The sequence below is a fragment of the Felis catus genome, chromosome A3 (assembly GCF_018350175.1).
Source record: "Felis catus isolate Fca126 chromosome A3, F.catus_Fca126_mat1.0, whole genome shotgun sequence".
Lineage (NCBI taxonomy): Eukaryota > Metazoa > Chordata > Mammalia > Carnivora > Felidae > Felis > Felis catus.
In genome coordinates, this window is record NC_058370.1 from 104776632 (window position 1) to 104804327 (window position 27696).

The window sequence follows — 27696 nt, forward strand, 5'->3', positions numbered from 1 at the left end:
GCGGTGGGAGGAGCGGAGCCTCCGTGTCCGCCAAATCTGAGCTGGGATCCTGCCACCCACACGTGCTGGCGGTAAGCTTCCTTACCCTTTCTGAGCCTCGGTTTCATCACCTGCGAAGTGGGCCGTGGCAGACTTGTAACTAGTCAGCGGGGCTCTGAGGCCTCCAGCACCATTCTTGGCATGTAATAAATGTGCAAACTTTGTGAGCCGTTGGCATCACCAGTGATTAACAATGGAGTGATTACTGGCACTAACAGGACTGATTCGTGGTTGAAGACATTCTCTCACTGAAACAGGCCTCCCTTCCTGCATCAGAAGGCGAGGGTTAGACGTTCCAGATGTTCCGTGTTGATGGGGAGTGGTGTCCTTTAAGTGCCTGGAAGGCCCATTGGCCAGGCGGTGTCTAAGGGACTGTTAGATGGGGCTGCATGTCGTTGTGTGTGTGTCTCTTGTCCCCCCTGAGCTTCCGTAGTTCCCATCTGTGAGACACCAGAGTTACAATGCCCCTGGGATTGTTAGGAACTAATAGATCTGGGTTCCAGGGATGCAGCCTTCTAGAAGTAGCTGCCGAAGCTGAAAGGTCCTCTGTCTGTCCTGAGTCTCCTGTCAGTGTCTGTCTCTGGGTGCCTCCATGGGGGGAGTTCCAGCCTGGTCTGGCCACTAGCTTACTGGGTGACTTTGGTGCCTTTAACATTCTTGAGCCTTAATTTCCTCATCTGTAGAATTAGGATAAAAGCATGTTTTCCCCTACCCGCTTCCCAGGGGTGTAGTGAACTAAAGCACTTTGGAAAAGTTAAAAGCAGAATTCAAATCTAAGGGACTCCAAGGGTAGGGCACCAGGAAAAAGTGACCCTGGGCTGGTAATCCTTGGTGCTTGTTTGCAAGCCTAACACCAGACCTTTTTGTCCACATCTGTGCCCCAAACTTGACTTTGGCTGCTGTGTTTCTTCTCGCAGTCCGGATTTCCTAAGTTCTAGACTCGTAGCTCTCAGCTGAAGGCAGTGTGGCACCACAGTGGCCATCTGGTGATGTCTGAAGACGTTTTTGATTGTCGCAATTGAGGAGAGAGTGCTACTGGCATCTAGTGGGTAGAGGCCAGGAATGCTGCTGAACATCCTGCGACGAACAGGACGGGACCCCCGAGAAAGAACGATCAGGCCCAAATGTCAGTAGTGAGGTTGAGAAGCCTTTCTCTGGAAGGAGCAGTAGGGGCTAGGTGGCCAGGGCCTAGGACAGCTGCTTTTCAGCCCTGACTTAGTCACTGACATGCTGTCATTAACTTGGAAAAGTCACTCTTCCTTTGTGAGCTCTGTTTCCTCGTCTATAAGTGGGGCGTTGGATTAGAGGCACCATCTCCCCTGGGAACTTTCCCTGACCGCTCTGGCCCCCTGGCCCTTGGGGTTGTGTTAGGTGACACTGTTCTGAAATTTTCTGTGTCCCCGTCCCCACCCCATATGGCCTTTCCAACGGTGTCAGTGACTTGCGTCTATACACTTATGGCCCCAAAGCGTGCCCAGCACTGCCTGGCAAACAGCAGGTGTTGAGTAAGTATAAATTATATGCCACGATCACCACACATTTAGTGAGCACTCTTTGTATGCCAGGCAGTATGAGGCCACCAGGAGCACAAGTGATGCAGGGGCTTGGCCCTCTCTTTAGGACATCCCTGGGCAGGTGCCCTCTGACGGGAGGCCCCTCTGGCTGGGGAGGGGACAGGGAGGCTGAATTGTGACATGGGAGTATAGGCGTGTGAAGAGACAGAAGTGTGAAGGGGAGAATCAGGGCGCCCAGATGGAGGTGTGCACGGCCTGACCCACTGCCCCTGCTCTTCCCTCTTTGAGGTGGCCTCGCAGCCCTGGCTGACAGAGGTGGCCTGGGAACTTGCCGGGTCCACAGCTGCCTCTTGGCTCTGAGCAGGCCCGAGGGGTGGCCATTACTCCTACTCTTCTCTTGTTCTGTATCTCCACCCAGCGCCCTCTGTTGCCTTTGCCGGGGGCCAGCCAGCACTCTCCGTACCCCGGCTGGCGTCCTCCTTGGCAGGGTCTGCCACCCTTTGTAAATTGTCTGTTCCTCGGGACCCCTAGGCAGTTTCCAGGTCTGACGCTGACGACGACAGCAGCCCGCATCTAGTGAGCGCTATCTTTGGGCATCTCCTAAGTTTGTCCCCAACAGCAGGCCCACTCTGTAGATGAGGAAACTGAGGCTTGGGGAGGGTAAGTAACTTCACTGAAGTTATCCAGCCAAGGAGTGGCAGAGCCAGGACCTATACCAACTCTGGCACGCCTGTCCTGGATGCGTCTCTAACTCCGCAGGGCCAAGGAGCCATGGACACGTCCTTGCCTCTTACAGTGAGGGCGCCAGCAAGGCAGAGTGGAGGCAGCCGCCTGGGTCCAGATCCAAAGTGGGCAAAGCCTCCCTCATCGAGCTGCTGTAAAGACTAAATATGTGCCTGTGTGTAAACTCTCGTAAAGCAACGCCCAGCACAGAGTAAGCACTTTAAAAGTCCTACCTCTTGTTATTTCTTGCCAAAAACGTGCTAGCCCAAATTCCCCCCAGCGTCACACGTCACTAACCATGTACTAGAAGTTAGTGGGAGAGGAGAACGCACTTAACAGGCCCTTCATTGCGGTAGGCGCCCTTCCTTATGTGCTCTGTAGAGTCCTTGTCCTCCCCTCCGACAGGCCCAAGGCTCCTGGGCGGGGCTCTGGGAAAGGAAGGAGAGAGCCAGGCTCCTTGTGGGTGGCTTCTGTGGGATAGGAAGGCAGGACAGGAGCCTGAGGCCTGTTGTTGTTGCTGTAGGATGGGGGACTTGGGCAAAGCCCCCTCCCTCCCCAGGTCAGTGCCTCAACTGTTGCATATCTAGTGGCTTCAAAGCAGCTTAGCCACAATCTCAGATGGAGTCTTACCTCGAAGCCCAGGACCCCCTGACAGACAGAAGGGGCGTTTTGCCCCACAGTGGTCCCCACAGGGGCTCCTCAGTGAGACCTCCAGGTCTAGGGGTCACCTGGTCAGCAGGGACCCGGCGAGGGCTGAGATCTACCAGCTGGGTAAGAGGGATTGGTGCCAGCCAGTGGGGTCCACACTGTGGACAGAGTTTTGCTGCCAGAGGAGCCAAGATGGGTGCTGGCTGAGCAAAGTAGGCGCAAGGGAAGGTTTTGCAGCTGCCTCCAGGGGACCCTTGCACAGCCGCAGGGGGCTTCCCCGGGCTCTCGTACTAGGTAGGCAACAAACGCCCCTCACCCGGTACCTGGTGTGCCTTCGCTCAGTGATTTAAAGATTTGGACCCACCTTTCACAAGCCCCTCTGTGCAGGTGGGTCCTGCACAGAGGGGGCCGTGCAGCATGGGGTCAGCATCCTGAACTGGAACTTTTACTCCCCTGGGAGGCGAGCCCAGTTTGTGATTTGTCAGGCTGCCGTATAGAGTTGGAACATTCAGCTTTTAGAATAAAATTTTTTTTTTTAATTTTTTTTTTCAACGTTTATTTATTTTTGGGACAGAGAGAGACAGAGCATGAACGGGGGAGGGGCAGAGAGAGAGGGAGACACAGAATCGGAAACAGGCTCCAGGCTCCGAGCCATCAGCCCAGAGCCCGACGCGGGGCTCGGACTCCCGGACCACGAGATCGTGACCTGGCTGAAGTCGGACGCTTAACCGACTGCGCCACCCAGGCGCCCCTAGAATAAAATTTTTAAAGCCTCATGCCTTGGCTCCTTTGGCAAAAATGTTTGTTTGATGGAGAGGTTAAATCTTTGTTGCTGAGCCCCTGCTTATCAGTGCAGTCGATGGGGTGGGGGATGAGTAATGTCCAGGACAAGCCTCTGGAGCAGTGAGAGAAGGGCTGAGCCCAGGGAGAGGCGGGAGGGAGGCTATGGACGCAGGTCGACTTCAGTTTGGCTGAGCAAGGCTACTCAGTGTTTTGAGGGAAGCTGTACAAAATGGCTATTTAGATCCATTAATTGCCAGCACGCCCCGTAATTGCACACGGTGGGCGTGATGCCTCTGGCGGCTCCTAAGAGATCTGGCTGCGTCTCGGCCGGAACAAGAAACAAACCAGAGGGATGGCCCCTTGGATTTCTCCCGTGGATACGCCAGGAGAGGGGTGTCCCCCGGTGTCCCCTGAGAGCATGTGGGGTGCCCAGGATGGGGCCGGATGCTGTGGGGGGTCAAGAGGAAACCAGGTTCCCTGCTCCTGAGACAGTTCCAGACAGTTCCGTGGCCTTTCCTTGGAGCATATGTGTGTAGAGGGGGTGAAAGGAAGTGGGGGAAGGGAAATCTCTCTTCCTCTTCTCATAAGGCTACCAGTCCTATTGGATTAGTGCCCCACCCCTATGACCTCATCCTTACCTCCATTACCTCCCGGGAGCGCTATCTCCGAATGTAGTCACACTGGCTTTGAACTTCAACGTATGAATTTGGGGGAGACGCAACTCAGTCCAGACCACTAGTAAACAGAGAAATATGTGTCTGGCAGGGAGTCATGGCCGAATGGACAAAAGCGGAACAGAGATGAAGGATAGATAGGAATGGGGAGGGGGCATCTCGGAGGAGGTAACATTCGAGGAGATGCCTGAAGCAGGTGTGGGTTCCGAGGGAAAAGCAGTAGAGCCAGAGAGAAGAGCAAGTGGGGGCCCTGCAGAGGGAGTGTGCCCGGTGGGCTTGACGGGCACAAGGGGGCCAGAATGGCTGAAGCAGAGGGAGCAAAGGCAGAGACCTGGGAGATGAGGTCAGAGCTGGGGGCGGGGGCACATTTATTGGCCATTTAAGGGCTTTGGTTTTTATATTCGGAGCTTGGGGGAGGTTGCTGAACAGAGGAATACACAAGGATATGTTTTCAGCAGCTTCCTTCAGCACTATTTGAAAACTAGACCTATGGACCCAAGGCAGAAGGAGGGCAACATGCCTGGAGAGATGCCGGAGCCCTGGACCGGGGTGGGAGCAGCGGACGCGGGAGAAGGGGTCAGAGGCGAGATGTACGTTGAGAGTTAGAGCTGGCTGGCCATGCACGTGGATTGAGTGCTGGGAGGAAGATCTATGCCCAGAGTTTGGGCCCAAGCACTCAGCAGGATGGAGTCTCTGTCCCCCGAGCTGGGGAAGGCTGTGGCTGAAGGTTGGGGAGAGGGAAGATCAAGAGCTCAGTTTGGAAATGCTCCATCTGAGAACCTCCTAGACATCCAAGTGCAGATGACAGGCCGGAGTCTGCCTGCTACTGGAGTCTGGAGGCCCAGGAAAAGTTAGCCCTCCTTCCCCAACTGAGTCTTGATTTTTATTTATTTTTTTTTTTCAACGTTTATTTATTTTTGAGACAGAGAGAGACAGAGCATGAACAGGGGAGGGCCAGAGAGCGGGAGACACAGAATCGGAAACAGGCTCCAGGCTCTGAGCTATCAGCCCAGAGCCTGACGCGGGGCTCGAACTCCCGGACCGCGAGATCGTGACCTGGCTGAAGTCGGACGCTTAACCGACTGCGCCACCCAGGCGCCCCGAGTCTTGATTTTTAAAGTAGCTCTTCCATTTTGCAGATTTAATGAGTGTAACATTGTTTCCTCGTTGCTCTCAGACGCATTTTTCATACTAATTTTGTTTTTGTTTTTGTTTTAACGTGACATTTATTGTCAAATTGGTTTCCATACAACACCGAGGGCTCATCCCAACATCATACTAATGATTTTGACCACCTCTTTGCATACCTATTAGCCTCTTCAGTTTGCTCATCTCTAACTTGCCCGTCTGTATTCGTTGGTCATTTCTTTGGGGATTACTGTCTTTTTCTTATCTTCCAAGTGTCCTGTTTGGTCCAGACCAGCGGTGTTTTGTAAGGCTGCCATATAGAGTTGGGACACTGTAGTGTTCTCTCTCTCATTTTCTCTTGTTCTGGGGACTCTAATTACTTTTAACACTTTAATCTCTATTAAATTCAAATATGTATTTTATATGTGCATTAAAATAATAGTAAACACCAATGAGCCTATCCTGCCCACCCCACACACACCTCCACTGTCCGAACTAGAGCATCACCAGCCTGCCCCTCTCTTGCCTTTCTCTTCTCCCTCCCCAGGGGTTACCACCAGCCAGATTTGCACTTGTCGTTCCTGGATTTTCATTCTTATTTATCATTTTATCTCTTACGTATCCCTACAAATTGTTTGGCTATTCTTGGTTGTGAATTTTATAAGAAATGGAATCATACTGGTCTCGTAGGACTGGTTTTTCATCTAACAGTATGTTTCTAACTCATCCACATTGCCATGTGTTCTAGTTCATTCCATCCAGCGGATGTCCCACAATCTATTTATCTGCTCTATTGTCAGTGGGCCTGCGGTCAGTTCGAGCTATTTTTTTTTTTTAATGTTTATTTATTTTTGAGAGAGAGAGCAGGGGAGGGGCAGAGGGAGAGGAAGACACAGAATATGAAGCAGGCTCCAGGCTCTGAGCTGTCCACACAGAGCCAGATGCGGGGCTCAAACTCACGAACTGTGAGATCATGATCCGAACTGAAGTCGGATGCCCAACTGACTGAGCCAGTCAGGTGCCCCCAAGCTATTGTTATGGTAGAACACTGGGGTGGCTGCACTCTTATTTTTCAAGCACATGTACCTAGGGGAGGGTTACTGCCCCCTAGGGTATGCAGATGTATGCAGCCTTAGCATGAAAATGCAAATAACCGCCCCCCCCCCCCGCCCCCCAGTGTGTGCGTGTACCGGTTAGCTGCTCACAAGCATGCTTAAAAATTCCCATTGACCTCTGTTCTCTCCCTAGCCAGCTTTTAAGGATTGGCCAGCTTGCTTATTTCACTGTTATTATTTCCTGCCAATCTAGCTGTTGCATTCTCAATGTAATTTGCATTTTCCTGTTTATTAATGAGGTTGAGCCATCGTTCATGTATTTCTTCATCTTTCCAGTTTCCTTTTTTGATGATTATCTATTCCAGATATTCTTTTTTCGTTTGTTTGTTTGTTTGTTTGTTTGTTTGTTTGTTTTAAACACTGTATGCTGTCTTCGTCCATTCTGTTGAGTTGTCTCTAACCAGCCACGGTGCCCTTTTTAAAACAGAAATCTTTCATTTTGATGTGATCGAATTCATCCACTTTTTATTTTCCTTTCTGGTTTTTGAACTTTGGAAGTCTTAAGAAATCTTTCCCCATCCTTAGGATAGCAAGAGATTCTTTCACATTTTAACTCAATAGCTTATCTTTGACATTTGGCTCTTTAGTTCATCTGGCGCCCATTTTTGCACGTGGTGTAAGAATGGGATCCAGGGGCGCCTGGGCGGCGCAGCCGGTTAAGCGTCCGACTTCAGCTCGGGTCACGATCTCGCGGTCCGTGAGTTCGAGCCCCGCGTCAGGCTCTGGGCTGATGGCTCGGAGCCTGGAGGCTGTTTCTGATTCTGTGTCTCCCTCTCTCTCTGCCCCTCCCCCGTTCATGCTCTGTCTCTCTCTGTCCCCAAAATAAATAAACGTTAAAAAAAATAAAAAATAAACAAAAAGAATGGGATCCAGATTTCTGTGCTGGGCCAGTTTTCCTAAAATCACCTACTAAACTATGTGACCCTTCCACAAATCTTCTGTGGAGTTCCTGCTATACCTCCGTCTCTTTTTTGAGCTCGCTGGGTCTGTTTTTTTTTTTTTTTTTTTTTTTTTTTTTGGTGTGTTTGTTCTTGTACCCACCACACAGCTTTATTACAGTGACTGTGACTGTATATTAGTATTTAATGGGAAAAATTCCCTTTTCACTCTTCCTTTCTAGATTTTTATGGATTTTTATTCCTCCATGTACATTTCAGAGTAAGTCTATTGGGGTCCTCAAAAAGTCCAACTGGATTTTTAATTGGAATTGTGTTGAATTTGTAGATGACTTTGGGGGAGAAATAGTATCTTCATATTCTACGGTCCTATCCAAAATGGGATGTCTCATTTGTCCAGATTACCTTTCCATGTAGAAGTCCTTTGAGTTTTGGTTACTACTTAGATACTTTTGAGTTTTTATTGCTGTCATGAATGTTATATATGTATATTTTAAGTGTTTTATTATTTATTTTTCAGAGAGAGAGAGAGAGAGAAAGAGGATGTGTGAGGGAGGGGCAAAGAGAGAGGGAGAGAGAATCACCTAGCAGGCTCTACCCTGTTAGCACAGAGCCCAATGCGGGGCTCGAACTCACGAACCATAAGATCATGACCTGAGCCGAAATCAAGAGTGGAATGCTTAACTGACTGAGCCACCCAGGTGCCCCATGAATGTTATATTTTTAATTATATTTTCTAGGTGGTTATTACTGGTGTAGAAAATTGCTATTGATTTTTGTAAATTAATCTTGTATCTGGCAACCTTACTAAACTCTCATGTATATTGATTTTTTTGTCCCTGTAGGGACCGAACATCTACAAGTAATGTTAGTTTTATCCTTTACTTCCCAATTCTTAAATTGTTTCTTTCTTTTTTGAAATTTCCTTAGAGCACTGGCAGGATATCAATTAGTGGTAATTGTGGCCAACTTTGGCTTGTCCCAAATCTTAAAGGGAATTCATCTAAGTCTTTGCCATTAAATCTAATATTTTCTGTAAATAAATATGTTATTTGCAAATATAAGCTACATCAAGTTAAGAAAGTTCCCTTCTATCCTAGTTTGGTTAGTGTTTGTTTAATTATAAATAGATGTGGATGTTTATCAAATGTCTTTTCTGTATTAAGGTTTTCATATGATTTTCCCTCTGTGTACTCTTACAAATAAAACCTTTTTTTTAACTTTTTAAATTTTTTATTTAAATTTTTTTAATGTTTATTTATTTTTGAGAGAGAGAGACAGAATGCAAGTGGGGAGAGGGGCAGAGAGAGAGGGAGACACAGAATCTGAAGCAGGTCCACGCTCCCAGCTGTCAGCACAGAGCCCAGCATGGATCTGGAACTCACGAACCGTGAGATCATGACCTGAGCCAAAGTCAGACGCTTACCTGACTGAACCACCCAGACACTCCAAACCTTATTTTTTTTAATGTTTATTTATTTTTGAAAGGGGGAGGGGGAACACAGTGGGGGAGGGGCAGAGAGAAGCGGGACAGAGGATCTGAAGCCAGCTCTGCCCTGACAGCAGAGAGCCTGATGTGGGGCTCAAATTCATGAACTGTGAGATCATGATTTGAGCTGAAGTTGGGCACTTAACTGAATGAGCCACCCAGGCGCCCCCAGATAAAACCTTCTTGATCGTGATGTACTTTTTTTTTAGTACAGTTGGATCCAGTTAGCTAACGTGTTGTTTAAGGTTTTATATCTACATTCAGGGTGCCTGGGTGGCTCTGTCAGTTAAGCATCTGACTTCAGCTCAGGTCATGATCTCACGGGTTCATGAGTTCGAGCCCCGTGTCAGGCTTTGTGCTGACAGTTCAGAGCCTGGAGCCTGCCTCCCTCAGATTCTGTGTCTCATTCTCTCTATGCCTCTCCCCCACTTGTGCTCTGTCTCTGTCTCTCAAAAATAAATAAATGTAAAAAAAATTGTAAGGTTTTACATCTACATTCAAAAGTGAAATGGGCATGTAATTTTCATTTGTTTTTCCAGCTTTACTGAGATATAATTGACATATAACATTGCGTAAATTTATGAGACGATTGGTATAATAAGGTTAATTAATGCATCCATCATGTCACATAATTACCCTTTGTGTGTGTGTGTGTGTGTGTGTGTGTGTGTGTGTGTGTGCGTGCACGCGCGTGCGCATGCGTGCATATGTGTGGTGGCGGTAGAACATTTAAGATCCGTTATCTTAGCAACTTTCAAGTATACAACACAGTATTGTTAACTAGAGTCTACACGCTGTACATCAGATCCCCAGAACTTACTCATTTGATAACTGGAAGTTTATACCCTTTGACCAACATCTCTTCATTTCCCCTATCCCTCAGCCCCGGCAACCACCAACCTACTCTCTGTACCTATAAATGTAGTTTCTTTTTTTTTTTTTACTTTCCACGTATAAGTGAGACCATACAGTATTTGTCTTTCTATGCCTAACTTATTTCACTTAGCATAATGTCCTCAAGGGTCCAGCCACTGGACCTTGTCACTGTAATTTTCATTCTTGTAGGTCCTCGTGTGATTGAGGAGTGAAGATTACTGGACTAGTAACATGGGTCTCCGGTGATTCTTCAGAAAAGCAGTTTGTATGGAGTGGTGGGGAAATGCCCCCTAGGAGTAAGTTCATTCAGGGGAGACTAGGAGAGGAAGTAAAGACAGAGAGTTAAAGAAGAGAAAAAAGAAATAGCTGGAGGGGATGGTAAAGTTCGAGGAAGTTTTGTTTTCTTGCTTTTTATTCAGTGGAAGAAATAGCAACAAGTTTAGGATATTTGTTTTGTTTTTATTTTTTGGCCCATAGGGGCCATTACCAGTCACGGTAATGTTCATGGGACATTACCAGTCTTGGCCCATTTAAATTTTTTTAATTTTTTTATTTAAAATTTAAAATTTTATTTAAAATTTTATTTAAAATTTTTTTATTTAATTTTTTTATTTAAAAAAAAATTTTTAATCTTTGTTTTTGAGAGAGAGAGAGAGAGAGAGTGTGTGTGTGAGCAGGGAGGGGGCAGAGAGAGAGGGAGACACAGAATTCGAAGCAGGCTCCAGGCTCAGAGCTGTCAGCACAGAGCTCGACACGGGTCTCAAACTCACGGGCCGCAAGATCATGACCTGGGCTGAAGTCGGATGCTTAACCGACTGAGCCACCCAGGCTCCTCAGTCTTGACCCATTTAAAACCCCTCTCAGTCAGTTAAGCATCTGCCTCCTGATCTCAGCTCAGGTCTTGATCTCAGGGTCATGAGCCCTGCTTTGGGGTCTGTACTGGGCATTGAGCTCTGCGGTGGGTGAGAAACCTCCTTTAAAAAAAGAGAACCCGTCTTTCATTTTGCTATTTTTTTCCCTTTTATCACATGTCCTTCTCCTGTAGGCAATTATCTAGTTTTTATTTAAAATGTTTCTACTCTACATATAGTCCCCTTTATTGGTGCCCAGTTCGACGAATTTTGACAAATGCATAATAATGTAACCACTACCACAATCAAGATATAGAACAATTCTATCCCCACAAAAAATTCTCTAAGGCTGCCTTTTTTTTTTTTTGCATTCAACACGTCCCTTGCTCCATAGCCCCTAGTAGCCACTGATGTATCGTCTTTCCCCGTGATTTCCAAAATTTCGTCTTTTCCAGATGTCATACATTAACCAGCCTCTCGAGTCTGGATTAGTTCACTTGCTAATGCACTCGAGGTTCATTCATGCTGCTGCGTATATCAATAGCTTGTTTACTTTTATTGCTGAGTGATATTCCACTGGGTGAATGTACCACAGATGATGTATCCACTCCCTGGTTGAAGGACATTTGGGCTATTTCCAGCTTTGGGTGACTGTCAACGAAGTTGCTCTAAACGTTTGCGTAAAAGTTATTGTGCTCTGGGGGTGCCTGGGTGGCTCAGTCGGTTAAGCGTCCAACTTCGGCTCAGGTCATGATCTCGCGGTCCGTGAGTTCGAGCCCCGCGTCGGGCTCTGTGCTGACAGCTCAGAGCCTGGAGCCTGTTTCAGATTCTGTGTCTCTCTCTCTCTGACCCTCCCCCGTTCATGCTCTGTCTCTGTGTCTCAAAAATAAATAAACATTAAAAAATAAAAAAAAAAAGTTATTGTGCTCTGTCTCTCTCTGTCTTTCAAAAATGAATAAACATAAAAAAAAAAAAAGAGGCGTGGAGTAGTATTTCCTTGTGGTTTTAGTTTGTATTTCCACAATCGCCAGTGGTGTTCGACACCTTTTTATGGGATTATTTGCCATCGGTATGTCCTCTATGGTGAAGTGTTTGACCAAGTCTTTGCCCACTTACCAACTTGAGTTGTTTTCTTACTGTTGAGTTTTGAGAGTTCTTCACATAATCTGGATATCCTTCATCAGATATATGCTTCGTAAATATTTCCTCCCAGTCTGGAGTTTACCTTTTTATTTCACAGTATCTCTTGTTGAGCAAAAGTTTTAGTTGTTATTAAAAAGTACAGTTTATCAACTTTTCTTTTATGGATCATGCTATTGGTGTCATGTCTAAGAACTCTTTGTCTAAATCCAGGCCATAAAGATTCCTAGTCTATGACTCACTTATTGGGTTTCTTAATAACTTTATTGGTTTTTCCTCCATGTTTATCTGGTTTTTTTTCAATGATTTTTACTCTTATTTTTATTACATCCTTTCTTCTAATAACCTTGAGCTTCATTTGCTCTTCTTTTCCTGGATTCTGAAAAACTTAGATCTAGAAGTTTCTATCATTGACTTTAGACCTATCTTCCTTTCTACTAAAGTAACATAAAACTATAACTTTCCCTCTAAACACAGACTTACCTGCATCCAGAAATTTTTGGTTTGCTGTATTTTCGTTATCATTCAGTGCAAAATATTTCAAAACTCACCTTGTGATTTTCCTTCTCTGACGTTTGAGTTCATTAGAAGTGTGTTGTTTAGTTTCCAAGCGTTTGGGATTTTTTTTTATTGTTCTTGTTTTTTGGGGGGATCTCGATTTAATACCATTGTGGTCAGAATTTTGCTTTTTATTCCAGCATCTGGTCTGTCTTAGTAACCACAGAATGTGCTCCTGAAAAGAATATGTATTCTACAGTTGTTGGGCAGAAGGTTCTATAAATATTAATTTGATCAAATTGGTTGAGAATGTCTTTCACGTCTTTTGTATGTTTACTTATGGTACCATTTACTGGAAAAGGGTGTTAAATACTTCAATTGAAATTGTGGTTTATCTGTATCGCCTTTTAGTTTTGAATGTTTTTGTTTCAGGTATTTTAAAGTTGTTGCTAGGTATATGTATATATTTCATATTGCACTATCTTCTTGATGAATTAATCCTTATATCATTATAAAACGTTCCTCTTTGTCTCTAGTAGTACCCTTTGTCTTGAAGTCTATTTTGTCTATCATTAATAGAGCCACACCAGGTTTCTTATTCCTTTCTACTCTTTTACTTTACATCTGTGGCTTTGATTTAAGGTATCCTTTTTGTAAGTAGCCTATAGTCAGGTCTTGCTTTTTCATCCATTCTGAAATGCCTACCTCTTAGTTGAAGTAAGCAACCAATTTTTAACATCTATTTATGCTGCTGTGTGTCCCTTTAACCCACTGCATGGTTCGCCTTGCTGTGTGTGCATCCCCCATTTTGTGCCCACCCGTCCTGCCTGTGATGCCTCCAGTTCCCCGATCAAAGATACTATTGCCGTGAACGTCAATGTACAGTCCCCTTAGCTGGCTGAGATTCTGTTTGGGATGTTTATTCAGAGTAGAATCACTGGCTTCCAAAATTTACCGATACTAAACTTGACAAAGGATTGCCAGATTCAATAGTATGTCCACATGGTGAAGGGAATGATCCAGAAGGGAGAGGAAAAAAAGATGATGGGTAAAGAGGAAACAGTGGGGAAACTTGCTGCAGTCACATGCTTGAGACAGTGAGAGGGTCTGGGACCTACTGTGCACGTGGAAGGGTTTGCCTTGGCCAGGAACCAGGACAGTGGTTCCCAGAGGAGGAGGGAAAGAGGATGTTTAGGCCAATACAGGTAGACCGGTAGATGTGGGGAGAAATTTTCTTCTGTGGCTTCTGTTTTCTCAGGGATGTAGGAAGCATCCTGAGAGTAAGGATGGGGCAGGAGGCACTGGGAATTTAAACAGACGGAAGGTATGAAATGGTTATCCTGGAGATCAGGCATGTGCATGGACCAAGGCAACAGCCTGATTGCTGGGCACCTTTGCAGGGCACGGTGACCCTCAGTGGGAGCCAGCAGTACTCATGGGAGAGGCCCAGAATGGGGCAGCCCAGCACAGGGCTCAGGGTGCTCCCGTTAGCAGTATTCCATGTCTGGCACTGCACTAGGCTCTGCGGGCACAGGGTGGGCAGTTCAGGGAGGCTTGCAGCCCTTACCCTGCAGTGGGAACAAGCAAGCAGCTAGGAGATCGTCATGGGCTTACCATTTTGCTTTGCAGGATGCCAGGGGAGGCCAGGGATGCTGACAGTGCAGTGGGTGTGGATCTTGCTTTTCGTTTCGGTGAAAAGTTCTATAATTATGTGAGCATGCTGCTCAGCAAGGTGTAGGTGCTCAGTGCTGTTTTGTCTGTAGCTTTATTTTGTGTTGTAAGAGTGATGCACACCATATCAAAGGATGTTAGAAAAATGTAAAAAAAAAATCATAAATAAAAAAGTAAAGATCACCTGAAATTTGCCTCCGCACCCCCCCCCCCCAAAGGTAACCATGGTTAATTAACATTTTGATGTGTTATTATTAAAGGCTAGGTCTGGTCCCTGCCCTATGGGCGGCCCTTGAGATCTGACCTCCTACCCAGGTGTGAATGACAGCTTCATACCAAATACAGCCAATGATTAGCATGTTAGGCTAGATGGGCCAAGGGGTGACCTCCCCATTCCTGGGGGGAAATCAGGGAGGGCAGCATGGAGGAGGTGGTCCAGGAATTGGGTCTTGAAACCTGAAGGTCCTTTTGAGCTTGTCTTGCTGTCTTTTTTTCCTCCCATCTCCCTTTGTTCAGTGTCTCTCTAGGATCAGACCAGTTCCTGCCCCCCCATCCCACATGTGGCTGAGAGGGTGGACGTGCTCGAGGTGAGGCAAGTGGGGAGAGCTAACTCTATGTGAGGAGCAAAGCAGCAGAGCAGCCATGAGACACAACTCCTGAGAATGTCATTCCCCCATAGCCCCACCTTTTGTGCAGTGCACAGCCCGAGGAGCCATACCTGGTAGTCACGTAAGGAGAGTTCCTCCACCCCTACTTTAGCCCATGGCCTGGTGCCCACAATAGAGCAAGAGAAGGAGCAAGGGCATTTGTTCCACCCTCCGGGGTCTGTGTCTCCTTCCAGACAGCAGCGACAGTGAGCTGGAGCTATCTACAGTGCGCCACCAGCCAGAGGGACTGGACCAGCTGCAGGCACAGACCAAGTTCACCAAGAAGGAGCTACAGTCCCTCTACAGGGGCTTCAAGAACGTGAGTGCTCCCCATCCCCTTGGGAGAGGCCCGGACCCACCTAGCCCTCCTGGCCCAAGCTCCAGGCAGGAGAGACCCTGGCCCAGGGGCACCTTCTAAAAACTTCTCCAGGGCACAGCAAATATCCCAGGGGCCTTGATGGGTCTCTTGTTTTGTGGGAGAGCTGTCTGGGGGTGGGTCAAGTCCCAGAATCAGTATTCTGAAGGCACCATCTTCCATGCTGTGTGTCTCTGATGCTGGCAGAGGGGAGGAGCATAGGGAGGGACCAACTTGGCGTAAAGGGACAACCCGCCACCCTCCCACTCACCCCCGCCTGCATCACCCTGCCCCACCGCCAGGCTCTTCCCAGATCGGGCCTCAGTAGAGCCCAGCAGTATCTCAAGCAGCAGGTATCCCCAGAGGGAGGGGCAAGGCCAGACCCTGTGGAGTTTGGGCGGGGGGGATGGAGGGGTTGCTAGGGATGGCTGAGGTCACTGAGGGGGTGGCTTCCTGCTGCAGGAGTGTCCCACGGGCCTGGTGGATGAAGACACCTTCAAACTCATTTACTCACAGTTCTTCCCTCAGGGAGGTGAGTCTGAGGCCAGTCCCCCCTGGCTCCTCCCAACCCTCCCCGCCCGCCCCCCATGGCACCTCTACAAACAGTGGGTGTCACCTTTAAGGGGGAAGGGATCCTTGCCTCCACCCTTTGCCTGCAGCCTGGAGCTGCCTCTGTCCTCTTGGAAAGGTGGGGCACCCCAGCCCCGGAATGGCAACACACCCCAGCCCTTGCCCTTGGTCTCCCCAGATGCCACCACTTATGCACACTTCCTCTTCAACGCCTTCGACGCCGATGGGAATGGGGCCATCCGCTTTGAGGTAGGTCCCCGTTGCCCCCTCCCACACCCCCTGCCCCTCTAGCCCACAGTGGGGGCGGGGGATCTCCCTGCCCGGGTGCCACCCTCTCGGGCCTTTCAGTGGCCCAGACATGATCCTGGGTGTAAACGATCCAGTGTGTCAGCCAGAGAATGGGTGGACTGTGCCTGGTTGGCCCTGGGCCTCGCTGAAGTTAGGGACAGTCTGGCCACTCTATTCTCATTCAGCCTTTGCTTCCATTCCAGGGCTGCCAAGCCCAGGGAGCTTCTAAGGCACACGTGAATTTGCATTTGAAAAGGGGGCAAGGATTAACTCTGGGGTCCGTGCTAATAGTGGGGGTTGCAGGCGCCCAGCCCCAGAATCTATCCCTTGCCACAAAACAGGGGGAGCACCCAGCCTGAGCTAGCTTGGTGAGTGACACCTGCCCCCCGGGAGGGCCCTGCCGGGCTCTGTCGGGCGGGCAGAGACGTGGGCGGCACCTAGGCCGGCCACACGGGACCATTTGAGAGAGGCCCCGTCTGTGGAGCCCAGGCCCCAAAAATAGCTGCAGGCGAAAAGCTGAAACCTCTTTGGAGAGGAGAACCTTGCTGAGAGCTGGGCCTGATCGATAACCACCCTGCTCGGCTTCCAGGGCCAAGGGCAGCTGACAGGAAAGCAGAGGAACGAGTGGGCCGGGCTCAGAAAGCCCCTGGACGAGCCGGGGTGTAATAATAACCTGTCGGTAATGCTGCTCAGTTTATTTTTATGCCGCCAGCCAGCCGGTACGTTGACACAGGGGCAGACCGGGTGGGGTGGCCCAAGGCCACAGCCTGGCCCTGTGACCACAGGGGCCCCACCCTCTCCTGGCCACACTCTTGGGGCTAGTGCCTGTGTAAACCTACGGTGTCGTCATCTTTTTTATTTTAAAGGAATACCTGCACACAGTAAAAACCCCAGCATTACCAGGGCACGCAGGAGAAATTGATGGTCCTACCCTGTGACCAGTCTCTCGTGTATCCTTGAAGGGGCACCGAAGAGTTCTGGGAATAAAGTGTGAGAAGCACTCGTGTAATGGACCCAGCCAGGGCTCTGTGAGACGGTTTTTCTCATTCGGAAATCAGATGATCAAACAGCTCACCAGGGGCCCAGTGCGTGGTGGGGGCCAGGAAGGTCTCTGTCACCCTCCTGCGGTCTTTGCTCTCGCCCCCCCTGAGGGAGGGGTCTGGTGGTCCCTTTAAGGTGGTAGGCAGGTGGGGTGTGCTGTCAGTGGCTGGGTTAGGGGCACTGGTGCCGAAGCCCCTCTGCTAGGCACCTTCTCAAAAGGTCCTACATCTGTGGCATCCTCCCAGGCCTTCCGCCTGCTTCTCTGCCCTGAAACCCTTTCCTCCGGTTTCATATGGGTGTGTTTGTTTATCTTAAGGACCTTCTTGACTGCAGTGTTCTGCTCTAAGAAAGCTTTTTCAGAAAGAGAGGAGGGCACTTATGTCCCCAGGGACCTTTCAATCAGCAGGCCCTAATCCTGGGTGCACCACGGGTTGGGATCCCCATGGCTGGAAGGACCTCAAGAGGTGGGGGTGACTCTTGACCCCCCCTCACTGCCTCAGACTGAATCTTTCAATGTGCCCTTAAAACACAAAATCAGGGGGCGCCTGGGTGGCTCGGTCGGTTAAGCGTCCAACTCTTGGTTTCGGCTCAGGTCACGATCTCGCAGTTTTGTGAGTTCAAGCCCCGCATCGGGCTCCATGCTGACAGTGCAGAGCCTGCTTGGGATTCTGTCTCTCTCTGTCTCTCTGTCTCTGTCTCTGTCTCTCTCTCTGCCCCTCCCCCACTTGCACTGTCTCTCTCTCTCTCTCTGTCTCTCTCTCTCTCTCTCTCTCTCAAAATAAATGAATAAACTTTAAAAAAAATTAAGAGGGGCGCCTGGGTGGCTCAGTCGGTTAAGCGTCCAGCTTCGGCTCAGGTCGTGATCTCGCGGTTCGTGAGTTCGAGCCCCGCATCGGGCTCTGTGCAGACAGCTCAGCGCCTGCAGCCTGCTTCGGATTCTGTGTCTCCCTCTCTCTCTGCCCCTCCCCCGCTCATGCTCTGTCTCTCTGTCTCTCGAAAATAAATAAACATTAAAAAAATTTTTTTTTTTAAATTAAGAAAACAGAAAGTCAGGTCAGCTTATTGATAGTTACAATGATCCCAATCTTTTTTTTTCTATTTTTGAGAGACAAGACACATATTAATTAAAGGTGAACAAAACAGCACACAAGCAAACCTCATCTTCACCAAGCGGGAGCAGTGGTCCCGCAGCCCACCTCAGGGTCTGCCCGCTGCTCTGTTCCTCTTGGGTCCTCTGGGATTCGCCCACAGGAGGGAGCCTGGCGTTGGCCTCCCCAGCCCAGGCGGGCCACGTGTGTACATTGCGATGCATCACAACCCTCTGTGCCTTCCAGGGCCTTTTGTATTCGACCCACTCATTGTACCAGCACGCTGCTGCTCCTTTGGAGAGTTAGGCCCAGTTGTGTGTCTGGAGGGAGGTGCGGCTGCCTCTCCCTTACCTCCCCCTGCAGTAACCCACTCCCTGTGCTGTTCACTGGCCAAGCCACATGCGACTGCAGAGTTATAGTTACTAGCTTATGCCTGCAAACCTCTGCTTCCCCCCTCTGGCTGAGCCCCTCCTGTGTGCTCCACTGGATGCCGCTCATGTGCACCCAGGGGTGCCTTAGCCTGGAAACCGAGGCCTCTCTGTGTCACTGTGCCACTGCAGAGACCCTTAGCCTCCCTGCACTCTGCCTCAGGGACAGCCGCAGAGCAGGGGCTGTGGACGCGATGGACGCCATATGCCTCGGAGTTAAGATCAAGGAGTTACAGCTAGTGACAGTTCCACATGAGATTGTGCTGTGTGGGGCTGGAAATTAATAAACGTTTGTTTATTTATTTATTTAGTGTGTGTGTGTGTGTGAGAGAGAGAGAGAGAGAGAGAGAGGGCGCAAACGGGAGAGGGACAGAGAGAGAAGGGGAGAGAGAATTCCAAGCAGACTCCGTGCTTTCAGCCCCGCGCGGGGTTCCTTCCCACGAACCGTGAGATCGTGACCCGAGCTGAGATCAAGAGGTGGGATGCTTAACCGACCGAGGCACCGAGGCACCCTGGGGCTGGACGTTTGGAACTGCCAAGTACTCCAACGTGTGCTGGCGGGACAGGAGGGCGTCTGTGTGCTAGGGAGGATGGATGGTCTCCCAGAGGACATTCCCACACGTCTCCCTCCTGGTACCGTCACCACTGTTCTCATACCCACACGCTTAGGGACATGGAACAGAGGCGTTCCTCGGTTGTGGCTGACCGTGAGGGCTTGTACACGGCAGACCTGGGTGTGTGCAGACAAGACGGGGGGGATGGTGTTGCCAGCACCCTCCGGCGGCCCGCACTAGAACGGGCCATTCCCTGATGCCTCCGGTCGGACTGCACGCCCTTGCCTCCCACCGGGAAAGCCTGTCAGACCCCAGTGACGTGATTTCAGGGACACTTCGACTCCTCACTAAATCACGCCCGAGCTTCAGTGATTATTCCCCACACTTGGGCACGTAAGAACTATCACCTTTCTCCTTTAACGTTTTCAATTTCTTCACTTATACACACCAGGCTTTAAGAGTCCAGTAGATTTACAGGATGTGCTCTGGAAAACCAGCTGTTAACCACCCACCCACACACCTGCAGAGGCAGCCCCCTTCTGCTGCTTTAGGGGATTGGCACCATTCGTCTCCACGTGTCCGCATAGTATACTTGTTGCTGCTTCCTGGCTGCCCGGTTAAAATTTTGTTATTATTATTGGTTTTTGAGAGAGAGAGCACAAGTGGGGCAGGGGCAGAGAGAAGGATACACAGAATCCTTCTGCAAGGACTGGAACCAGGCTCCAAGCTCCGGGCTGTCAGCACAGAGCCCGGCATAGGGCTCCAACCCACAAACTGTGAGATCAAGACCGGAGCCAAAGTCGGAAGCTTAACCGACTGAGCCACCCAGGCGCCCCACTGGCTGCCCGGTTTTAGACCACCCGCCGTCTGCTGTGGGGATGAGAGCTGGGTCTCCCATACGCATACACCTTTCCCACCCCCTGGCTTTCCAGAATGCTAGGATTCAGGTGGGACAAGGACCGTGGTTTGATGACGTGAATTTGATGCCCCGCTCAGCCTTCTGGTGAGCGGATTATGGTTTTCTTTTCCGCACATTCTTATTTTGCCTCCAGTTAACAGTGGTCCTGGGTTTTCAGTTGCCCGGGGTCTGTGACCTTGTCATGAATTCACCTCCAGGCCTTTCTCCAGTCTCGGAACGAACGAACGAACGAATGAACGAACGGGCATCTCCCTGAGGACGCTCCTCAGCCTCCGACTGGCTCCACCTCCTCCCCTTTCCCCCCCGGGTGGGTCTCCTGGTTCTGGAATTCTTCATCTCCCTCATCCTTGCTTTATTCTGTCTTTTCAGGGGCACAGCTTCCAGCAGCTTCCTATGAAAGAGTATGTGGGAGATAACTTTGGGGCCTGTGGATGTCTGGAAACATCTTCGTTCTATTCTCCCTCTTGCTCGGTACATTGTGTGGGAGCAAAGCTACGGTGGGAAGCTGTCCTCCTTCCCAGCGGTGGTGGCCTCACTTCTTGCAAAACCTGCCCAATCCTGACCCTGTGTACACGACCTGCTTTTGTGTTGTCGGTTTGGTTCTGTTTTTCTCTCTGGAAGCTCGTAGGATCCTCTTTTTTGCGCCTGGTTTACTGAAATGCCATCATGACCTGTGCCCACAGGCAACACTGTGGGCTGTTTCCATGCACACGTGTTTCCACGTGCTTGGCCTCGGCAGGACCTGGACGCTCCCCGGTCTTCCATCCTGGGGGGTCCTTCGTCTTCTCTAACCTGCTTTCCTCCATTTCCTCGGTTCTCCTGGGAGCCCCTGGTGCTTGGGCATTGTGTCCTCTATAGGAGACCTCTCATTGTCCTCTTTTCTGTTTCCCAGCTCTTTTGCCTTTTCACACGACTTTATGGAAGATTCCACTTGCTCTCCCAAACCCTCTTCTGAGTCTGTCATTTTGCTTTTGTATTTTTAATTCCCAGGAGCTCTTTCTCGTTGTCAATTATTCCCTTTTTGTAGCGTCCTATTCTTATTTTAGGGATGCCGGATTTCCAACCTTCACTCCTGGTCATTTTTGTTACGTCTTTTTTCCTCCTGGAATAATTTTTCTTTCTTCCAGATTGCTTTCCTCTGTTTCCCTTAGTCTCTCTTTCTCGTGGTACAGGCCTCTTCAGATCCAGAAGATCTTATGTTTGAGTGGTAACCAAAACCCTTGGTGCACGGCCTGCCCCGCCCCTGCTCCCCCCCCCCCCCCCCCGCCCCCAATCTGCCGTTCTCCACTTCCTGTTCCGGGACAGCCCTTCTCTGCTGCCTTCTTTCAGAATAACCTGGGAGGACCCTGTGGGGCAGAGAAGGCTCAACCTGCAAGCCTTCCGGGAAATGGAAGGGAGGGTTTGCTTTTCCACCAACTGCTAAGAGCAGTTGGAGTTTTCACACAGAAGCCACTGGAACATTTATGTCTTATAACATTGTAATAAATTCTCTGTCACACCTCAGAGGTGATTCCTCTGAGCACACAGGTATGTCATGACCCCAAAGCTGAGCACTATTGGTTTAGCTTTTAAGCCATGAGTTTTCAAGCACCTTCACATGCAGATCCTTGGTAAACTAAAAGTAGAACATTCTCCTTTATTAAAAGAGCACCCAAGGTCTTCTCTTTCAGTAGCCGTGCATTAAATGGGTCTAAGACACCATGTATTTGAATATCTTTATTTGAGAAGATAAGCACCAGCCACCATGCCATTCCCACCACATGCGCACACACACACACATGCACACACTCACAAGGTGTTGACCTAATGGACATCATCAGCCTGCTCTGTAATGAAGGCTCCTCACCTATAGAGGTGTGAAGGCACACAGCAAACCGGAAGTAAAATCTGGGCATCGGACTCCTCACCCTCCCCTCCCTCCACAGGACTTTGTGGTCGGCCTCTCCATCCTGCTGCGAGGAACAGTTCATGAGAAGCTCAAGTGGGCCTTTAACCTCTACGACATTAATAAGGATGGCTACATCACCAAAGAGGTACAGGGCGGTCGAGGGTGGTGGCCGTCTGCCCCTCTTCCTCTCTACTGCTCCACGCTCCCAGCCTCTTTCCTCCACTCTCCTGCCACCCTGACTGTCCTGTCTCCCTTTCCTGTCCAGAGACACGGCTGTCAGCTCAATCCTGGAGGGGACAGCAGCCAGGGGGCTCTCCTCCTCTCCCAGGCTCTTGGTCCTGGACATCGGGGTGCAGGGGATTGTGGAGCTGGTGTGCCCCTCACCGGTTCAACCAGTATTCTCAGATCATTCTCTCTCACAGGGAGGTCCTGAGGGAGACACAACTGGAGAAGCTAGGGACAGGGGGAGGAGGAGTGGGCCTCAGCTCCCCCCAGTCAAGGGGGCAGTGTGGACCCTTAAGGCAGGTGGGGGACCTCACCACACAGGTCTACAGTCAGGTTTTGTTTTGCCCAAACATTTTTTTTTTTTGTACATGAAATCGTCGCTACAATTTCAAATTTTGGAGACGGCACACCAAAATCTATCTCCAACTTCTGGAGAATCAGAGGCCTGCACTGAATAGACTAGATGGGGGTGAGCTCGTCTGTCTCCAGCTTGAACACCCCACCTGCTCACTCACTGCTGCCCTGGCAGTGCCTTCGCCCTTTGGGGCAGCCCCTCTCTTGGGGCCCTGGTACCCCCCTACATCCTCGCAGCCAAGCTCATGCCTGGCCCTCTGGCCCTGCTCCAGGAGATGCTGGCCATCATGAAGTCCATCTATGACATGATGGGCCGCCACACCTATCCAATCCTGAGGGAGGACGCGCCTCTGGAGCACGTGGAGAGGTTCTTCCAGGTGAGTGCTCCAGCCCTGGGCCTGGAGGGGCAGGGCAGCCAGGGGAGGGAGGGGGCTCCTCCTCTTAGGACAACCCTGAGCAAGCCACTCCCCTCTCTGAGCCCCACTCCCCCCACAAGGAGGTTAAACCGGCACCCCCCACCTGGCTGGTTGTCAGGATCCCCCACTCCCTGATCCCCTGAACCTCGTCACAGGGCAAGCCAGGGCTTGTAGATTCCAGGGCAACTGACATACCAGGCCAGTGTTCCGGTGCCTTCCAAGAGCTCTCCCAGCACCTCCAGAAAAACTCCATAAGAGGAGTGGGGTTGTGGTGCCTTTGTTCTGTGTCCATGGGGACTAAAGGGCCTGAAGTTTCCACCTCCCGTTGGCCGGTGGCCCCTCCTGTGCCTCAGTTGCTCCATCTGCCCTGGCTGCCTGTCAGGGAGGTGAGGGGGTCAGAGGAGCATGGGGATGCGTTCTGGGAAGTGTAAGCCCAAGAAAGCTTCTAGGAAGTGGCTGGGTGTGGGGAACAGACTGGGGAGATGCCAGAGAGGTCAGCTGTGCCACGGAAGTAGCTAGGGAGGGCACTTTACGTGGCCTGGATCCAGGGTAGGAGATAGATGGGACAGGCCGGGATGGAGGCGACCCACAGACTCACTGAGGGTGTGGCTTGAATTACAGAAAATGGACCGGAATAAGGATGGGGTGGTGACCATTGATGAGTTCCTGGAGACCTGTCAGAAGGTAGGTGGCATCCGGAGCTAAGGACACCCAGGGTCCTGCCCCTGCCAGTCCCCGAGCTCCTCCCGACCTCCAAACTCCACGTACACACTTTTGTCTGGACCCCATCCCTTTGCCACCTGCTCCATGCCAGCCTACAACCCACAACCCATGGCCTCAGCATCCCTTGGACAGCCTTATAGTGCCTCACACCAGAGGGGACAGACGTGGGGCAATAGGAGGATGATTGGGCCGTTGGCCCTCCGGACAGGGTCACGCAGTGAGAGAGGTGCCTGGAGCCTCCCCCAGCGTTGCAGGTGACCTTCGTCTGCAGAGCAGCCTTGTGCGTGAGTGGGAGCGTGGCATGTGCCTCCACCGGCCTCAGCCATCTGCGTCGCTCCCAGAGTGGCCTCTCAGGTGCCCCTGGCCTCCATCTGAGTAGAGCCAGGGGACTTTGTCCGTCAGTGAGACAGCAGCCCCCAGATGGGCTTGCAGTCAGGCCGTGGGGCTGAAGACAGGCTGTGACTCACCAGCCGCCCCTCCACCCAGTGAGACAGACAGAGTGGTCGCCGCAGGGTTCCGAGTCCCCGGCGAGAACCTGCTCAAGGTAGGACCAGTTTGGGCACTGTCCCGGCCTGCCCACCCAGGGTCTGACCAGGTCTCTCATCCTTCTCTCTCCACACAGGATGAGAACATCATGAGCTCCATGCAGCTATTTGAGAACGTCATCTAGGACATGTCGGTGGGGAGGGGTACTTGAGTGGCCATTGCCACCTCTGCCCCCAAAGAAACCTCAATCCTGCCAGGAGCAGCCTCCATGAGAAACTTTTTTCTAATATATTTGAAAAAGTGAACAGTTTGCTCTGGACACACGCATACACACACACACACACACACACACAGCCCATTCCTCTGGGCTGGTGGGGGGTGGGCAGAGGTCAGGGCGGGGCTGAGTCTGGCTGGGAGCTGGATCCAGGTGATGAGAACCACATACCCCGGCCAGTCCCTGTCCCAGGCCAGCGGGGTGGGGCTGCCTCTGGACTGGGCACTGAAAGAGCAGTGTCTGCAGGCTGCTGGCCATGGGGTGCTGCCAGGGAAGTGCTCAAGATCCCCTACAGAGGAGGCTCCAGTCTCCAAAGGCCCTTCTGGTGTGAGCCCCCTCACCCCTCCCTCCTACCACCCTTCTTTCCCACCATACATGGGCCAGGCTCCGGGGCCTACTCTGGCCTTCCTGTCCCCCGGCCACTCCCTACCCACTGACTACACTCCCAGAATGCCTGTCCCCACAGGACGCTTGAAGGGGCAGCAGGATCAAGGGAGGGGGGATTAGGAAAGAGGTGGTGAAGGAGACAGCCTGCTGTTTCCTCGAAACGCTGCCCTGGGGTCCCAGATGCCTGCCACTCCACTGAGCTGGGCAAGCTCCAGTGATAAGGGGCCCATGGACTCTCTTCTGTCCGTCCTGGGAAGGGGGATATTCAAGCTCGGGGGTTGGGCTTCTCGGTGGAGAATCGGAGGGGAACTGTCTGCCGAGTCCACTGAAATGGAAGAAGCTTTTCTTTGCCCCAGTCCTAGCTCAGTCGGAATGAAGTGGGTAGGGCTGCCCATTGAACACTAGAGTGTTCAACCCCAAGGTCTTAATAGGTCCTGAGAAGAGGTCACAAAGATCAGGGACTGGGAGCCAAGGAGCCCAGGTGGCAGAACAGGCCTGAGAAGGGGCTTCTCCCTCCTTTCCTGTCAGCCTCTGTCTCCCTTGGCCCCCAGCTTGGATGAGCATTCCCACTACCACTTCCTGGTTAGGGCCCTGAAGCAGTGTGGCCACGCCTCCATACACAGGCTCACGCAGCCCCCTACAAAAAGCACAAGCACCCAGAGTGGCTCAGGTTGCAGCCCACAAGGGGAGCCTGGGACACTCTGCTTTTCCAAGATCAGGCCCTGCTAGTGAGCTGAGGCCTGGGCTGCAGTGGCCCCAGTACAGGCAGCCCTGGGGAAGAAGCATGGGGGTCAGTTCTGTGCCTCAGAGCAGTGGGGGCTCAAAGCCCATCCCCAGCCCAGCCCACCAACATTCAAAAGCACAAACCCCAGGGACTCTCCTTGACTGGGTTCTGCTCTGGGGATGGAGGCTGATGTCAGCCTGAAGACAGAGCCAGGAATGATGGCTGAGGGGCCTGAGGCTGAATCGTAGGCCAACAGAAACCTCCAGGAGAGAGAGATTAGCTGCTCCCACCCGTCCAGGGCTCCCCAAGAAGGCACCCAGTTCCGGGTAGCATGGGCCTTTCCGAGGAACATTCCCATACAATACATTCCACCGGCTGCCATCCCGTCTCTGCTCAGGCCTGGCCCTAGGGTGAGCACGGCCCTCAAAGGAAAGGTGGGATGGTGGAGGCTGTGGAGACTGGCCTGATTTGGCCGCGGGCACCCCTTGGCACCCACGCACAGGTGGTCCTCTCCCTCGGAGTTGCACTGACACCCCGTCTCCAGTTTGACTCGGGGGTCTTTCTTCCCTCCTCCAGGAGGGCATCAGCTTTCCCTGGCTCAGGGATCTTCTCCCTCTCCATCCACCGCCAGCCCAGCCCTCCCAGCCGGTGTAGCTGTGCTTCTAAGGGGCTAAGGCCATAGGAAAGGGTCACCACCATGCCCCTGCCCCTCTTGGCCTTGGGCCAGACTGGCTGCACATCCAACCAGGAGGGGTCTGTCTCCCACGCTGGGATGCGGACTGGCCGCATGTCTGCATGGCAGAAGTGTCTCCCTTGGGCGCAGCCTGGGAGGGTGGTTCCTGTTCTCAGCGCCCACAAATATTCAGTCCTGTATATTTTAATAAAATAAACTTGACAAAGAAGAGGGACTCTTGTTGGCTTTATCCCAACTCTGAATTTCAGTACAGCCCTTCCCATCCCTGCTGCTATTAGCCATGGCTCCTGCCCAGTGCTGTGCTGGTAAATGTCTTTTGCATTCCCCGAATTGTAGCATTTGCCAATTTCCACGCTCGCTGGATTTCAGGCTCTCACTGTGGTATCACTGAAGGCGGAGTCGGGAAGAAAGAGAGGCCCACAGTTGGGAAGCCTTTACGAGAAGCTCCAGTCCTGCAACCTATGCAGAGCCAGTGGGGCAGGGTGACTTCTTGAGGTGCTACTTGTATTTCATTCCCAGACCATTTTTCTTTTCCAGTTCCAGGAAGTCATTTCTGCCGTGTCCCCTTGGCTGGAGGGTGCAGGTCACAGGGCAGAAGTAGAATCTATCTGAAGGCATCTTCCTTTCCTGGTTTTATTTTCAAAAGTGTAAACTCTGGATTATGCCAGGGGAGGGGCAAGAAGTGAGAACCTGACAGGGAAGAGATGAAGGGGTTTCCCCCACTCAAGGGTGGGGAGGAAGGAGGTTCTGGGGTCGTCTGCTTCAAGGACCAGACCCCAGGCCACGTGACATCACCTCCACAGTGAACACAGACCCACGCCTCCATGAGTCACCAGGTTTGGCCGGTGGGCATCTCAACAATAGTTGGGAGGAGAGACGACAGGAACCCACTTTTACCATCACACACACCAAAGGCTCCACTCCGCCTGAGCTCCAGGGCCTTGGCACAATCCAGGTAAGGAAGCCCTGACCTTGCTGTCTAGGATGGGATGTCCTGCATTTGCCAGGGGCTGACCTCCATGCTGAGCACGTTCACTCTGGTCACAGCCTAAAGAGCACAGGTGGGGAAGCTGGGCTAAAAGATGTTAGGTCCTCCCAGCTATTAAAAACGGGGCCAAGAAGTGGCTCTAAGCTGGGTGTAAGCACTGAATCACCTACTTCGTGACGGGCTACAGAGCTCAGAGTCAGGAAAGTCCACGCATCCATCCATCTATCTCCATCCATCCATTTCTACATCTGTTTTCCACTCATTGACTCAGTACCTTCCTCACCTGGACACCCAGTGCAGAGATGGTGACCAGGCTATGCCCCCTGTGTGGCTGGGTGGCAGTGAGGGGTTCAGAAGGAGCCCTGAGTTCAGGGACAGGAGACCTTAGTCGTGACCTGGGCCTGAACTTGGGACAAGTCCCATTCTCTCTCTCTCTCTCTCTCTCTCTCTCTCTCTCTCTCTCTTTCTGTCTCTCTGGGTCTTGATGTAGAAGACAAGGAGGGAACACTTTCCAACTCATTTTAAAGACTGGTATTACCAGGATTTTTAAAAAATCAATCATAGGATAAGAAAAAAAATTACAGGACATTCTCAACTATGAA

At 51.0% G+C, this 27696-nt stretch overlaps 1 protein-coding gene across 3 annotated transcripts in view; it reads left to right on the plus strand.

Moving 5' to 3' along the window:
- The window catches only part of KCNIP3 (potassium voltage-gated channel interacting protein 3), an 86309-nt gene extending 59995 nt beyond the window's left edge, over positions 1–26314 (plus strand). For all 3 annotated transcript variants that reach the window (XM_003984274.6, XM_045054618.1, XM_003984275.6), the window contains 7 exons: positions 14887–15011; positions 15510–15579; positions 15796–15866; positions 21861–21968; positions 22675–22779; positions 23440–23502; positions 24164–26314. In XM_003984274.6, the coding sequence (XP_003984323.2) occupies positions 14887–15011; positions 15510–15579; positions 15796–15866; positions 21861–21968; positions 22675–22779; positions 23440–23502; positions 24164–24211 (590 nt within the window). In that variant the 3' untranslated portion in view covers positions 24212–26314. The remainder of the gene's footprint in view (positions 1–14886; positions 15012–15509; positions 15580–15795; positions 15867–21860; positions 21969–22674; positions 22780–23439; positions 23503–24163) is intronic.
- Positions 26315–27696: the final 1382 nt, after the last annotated feature.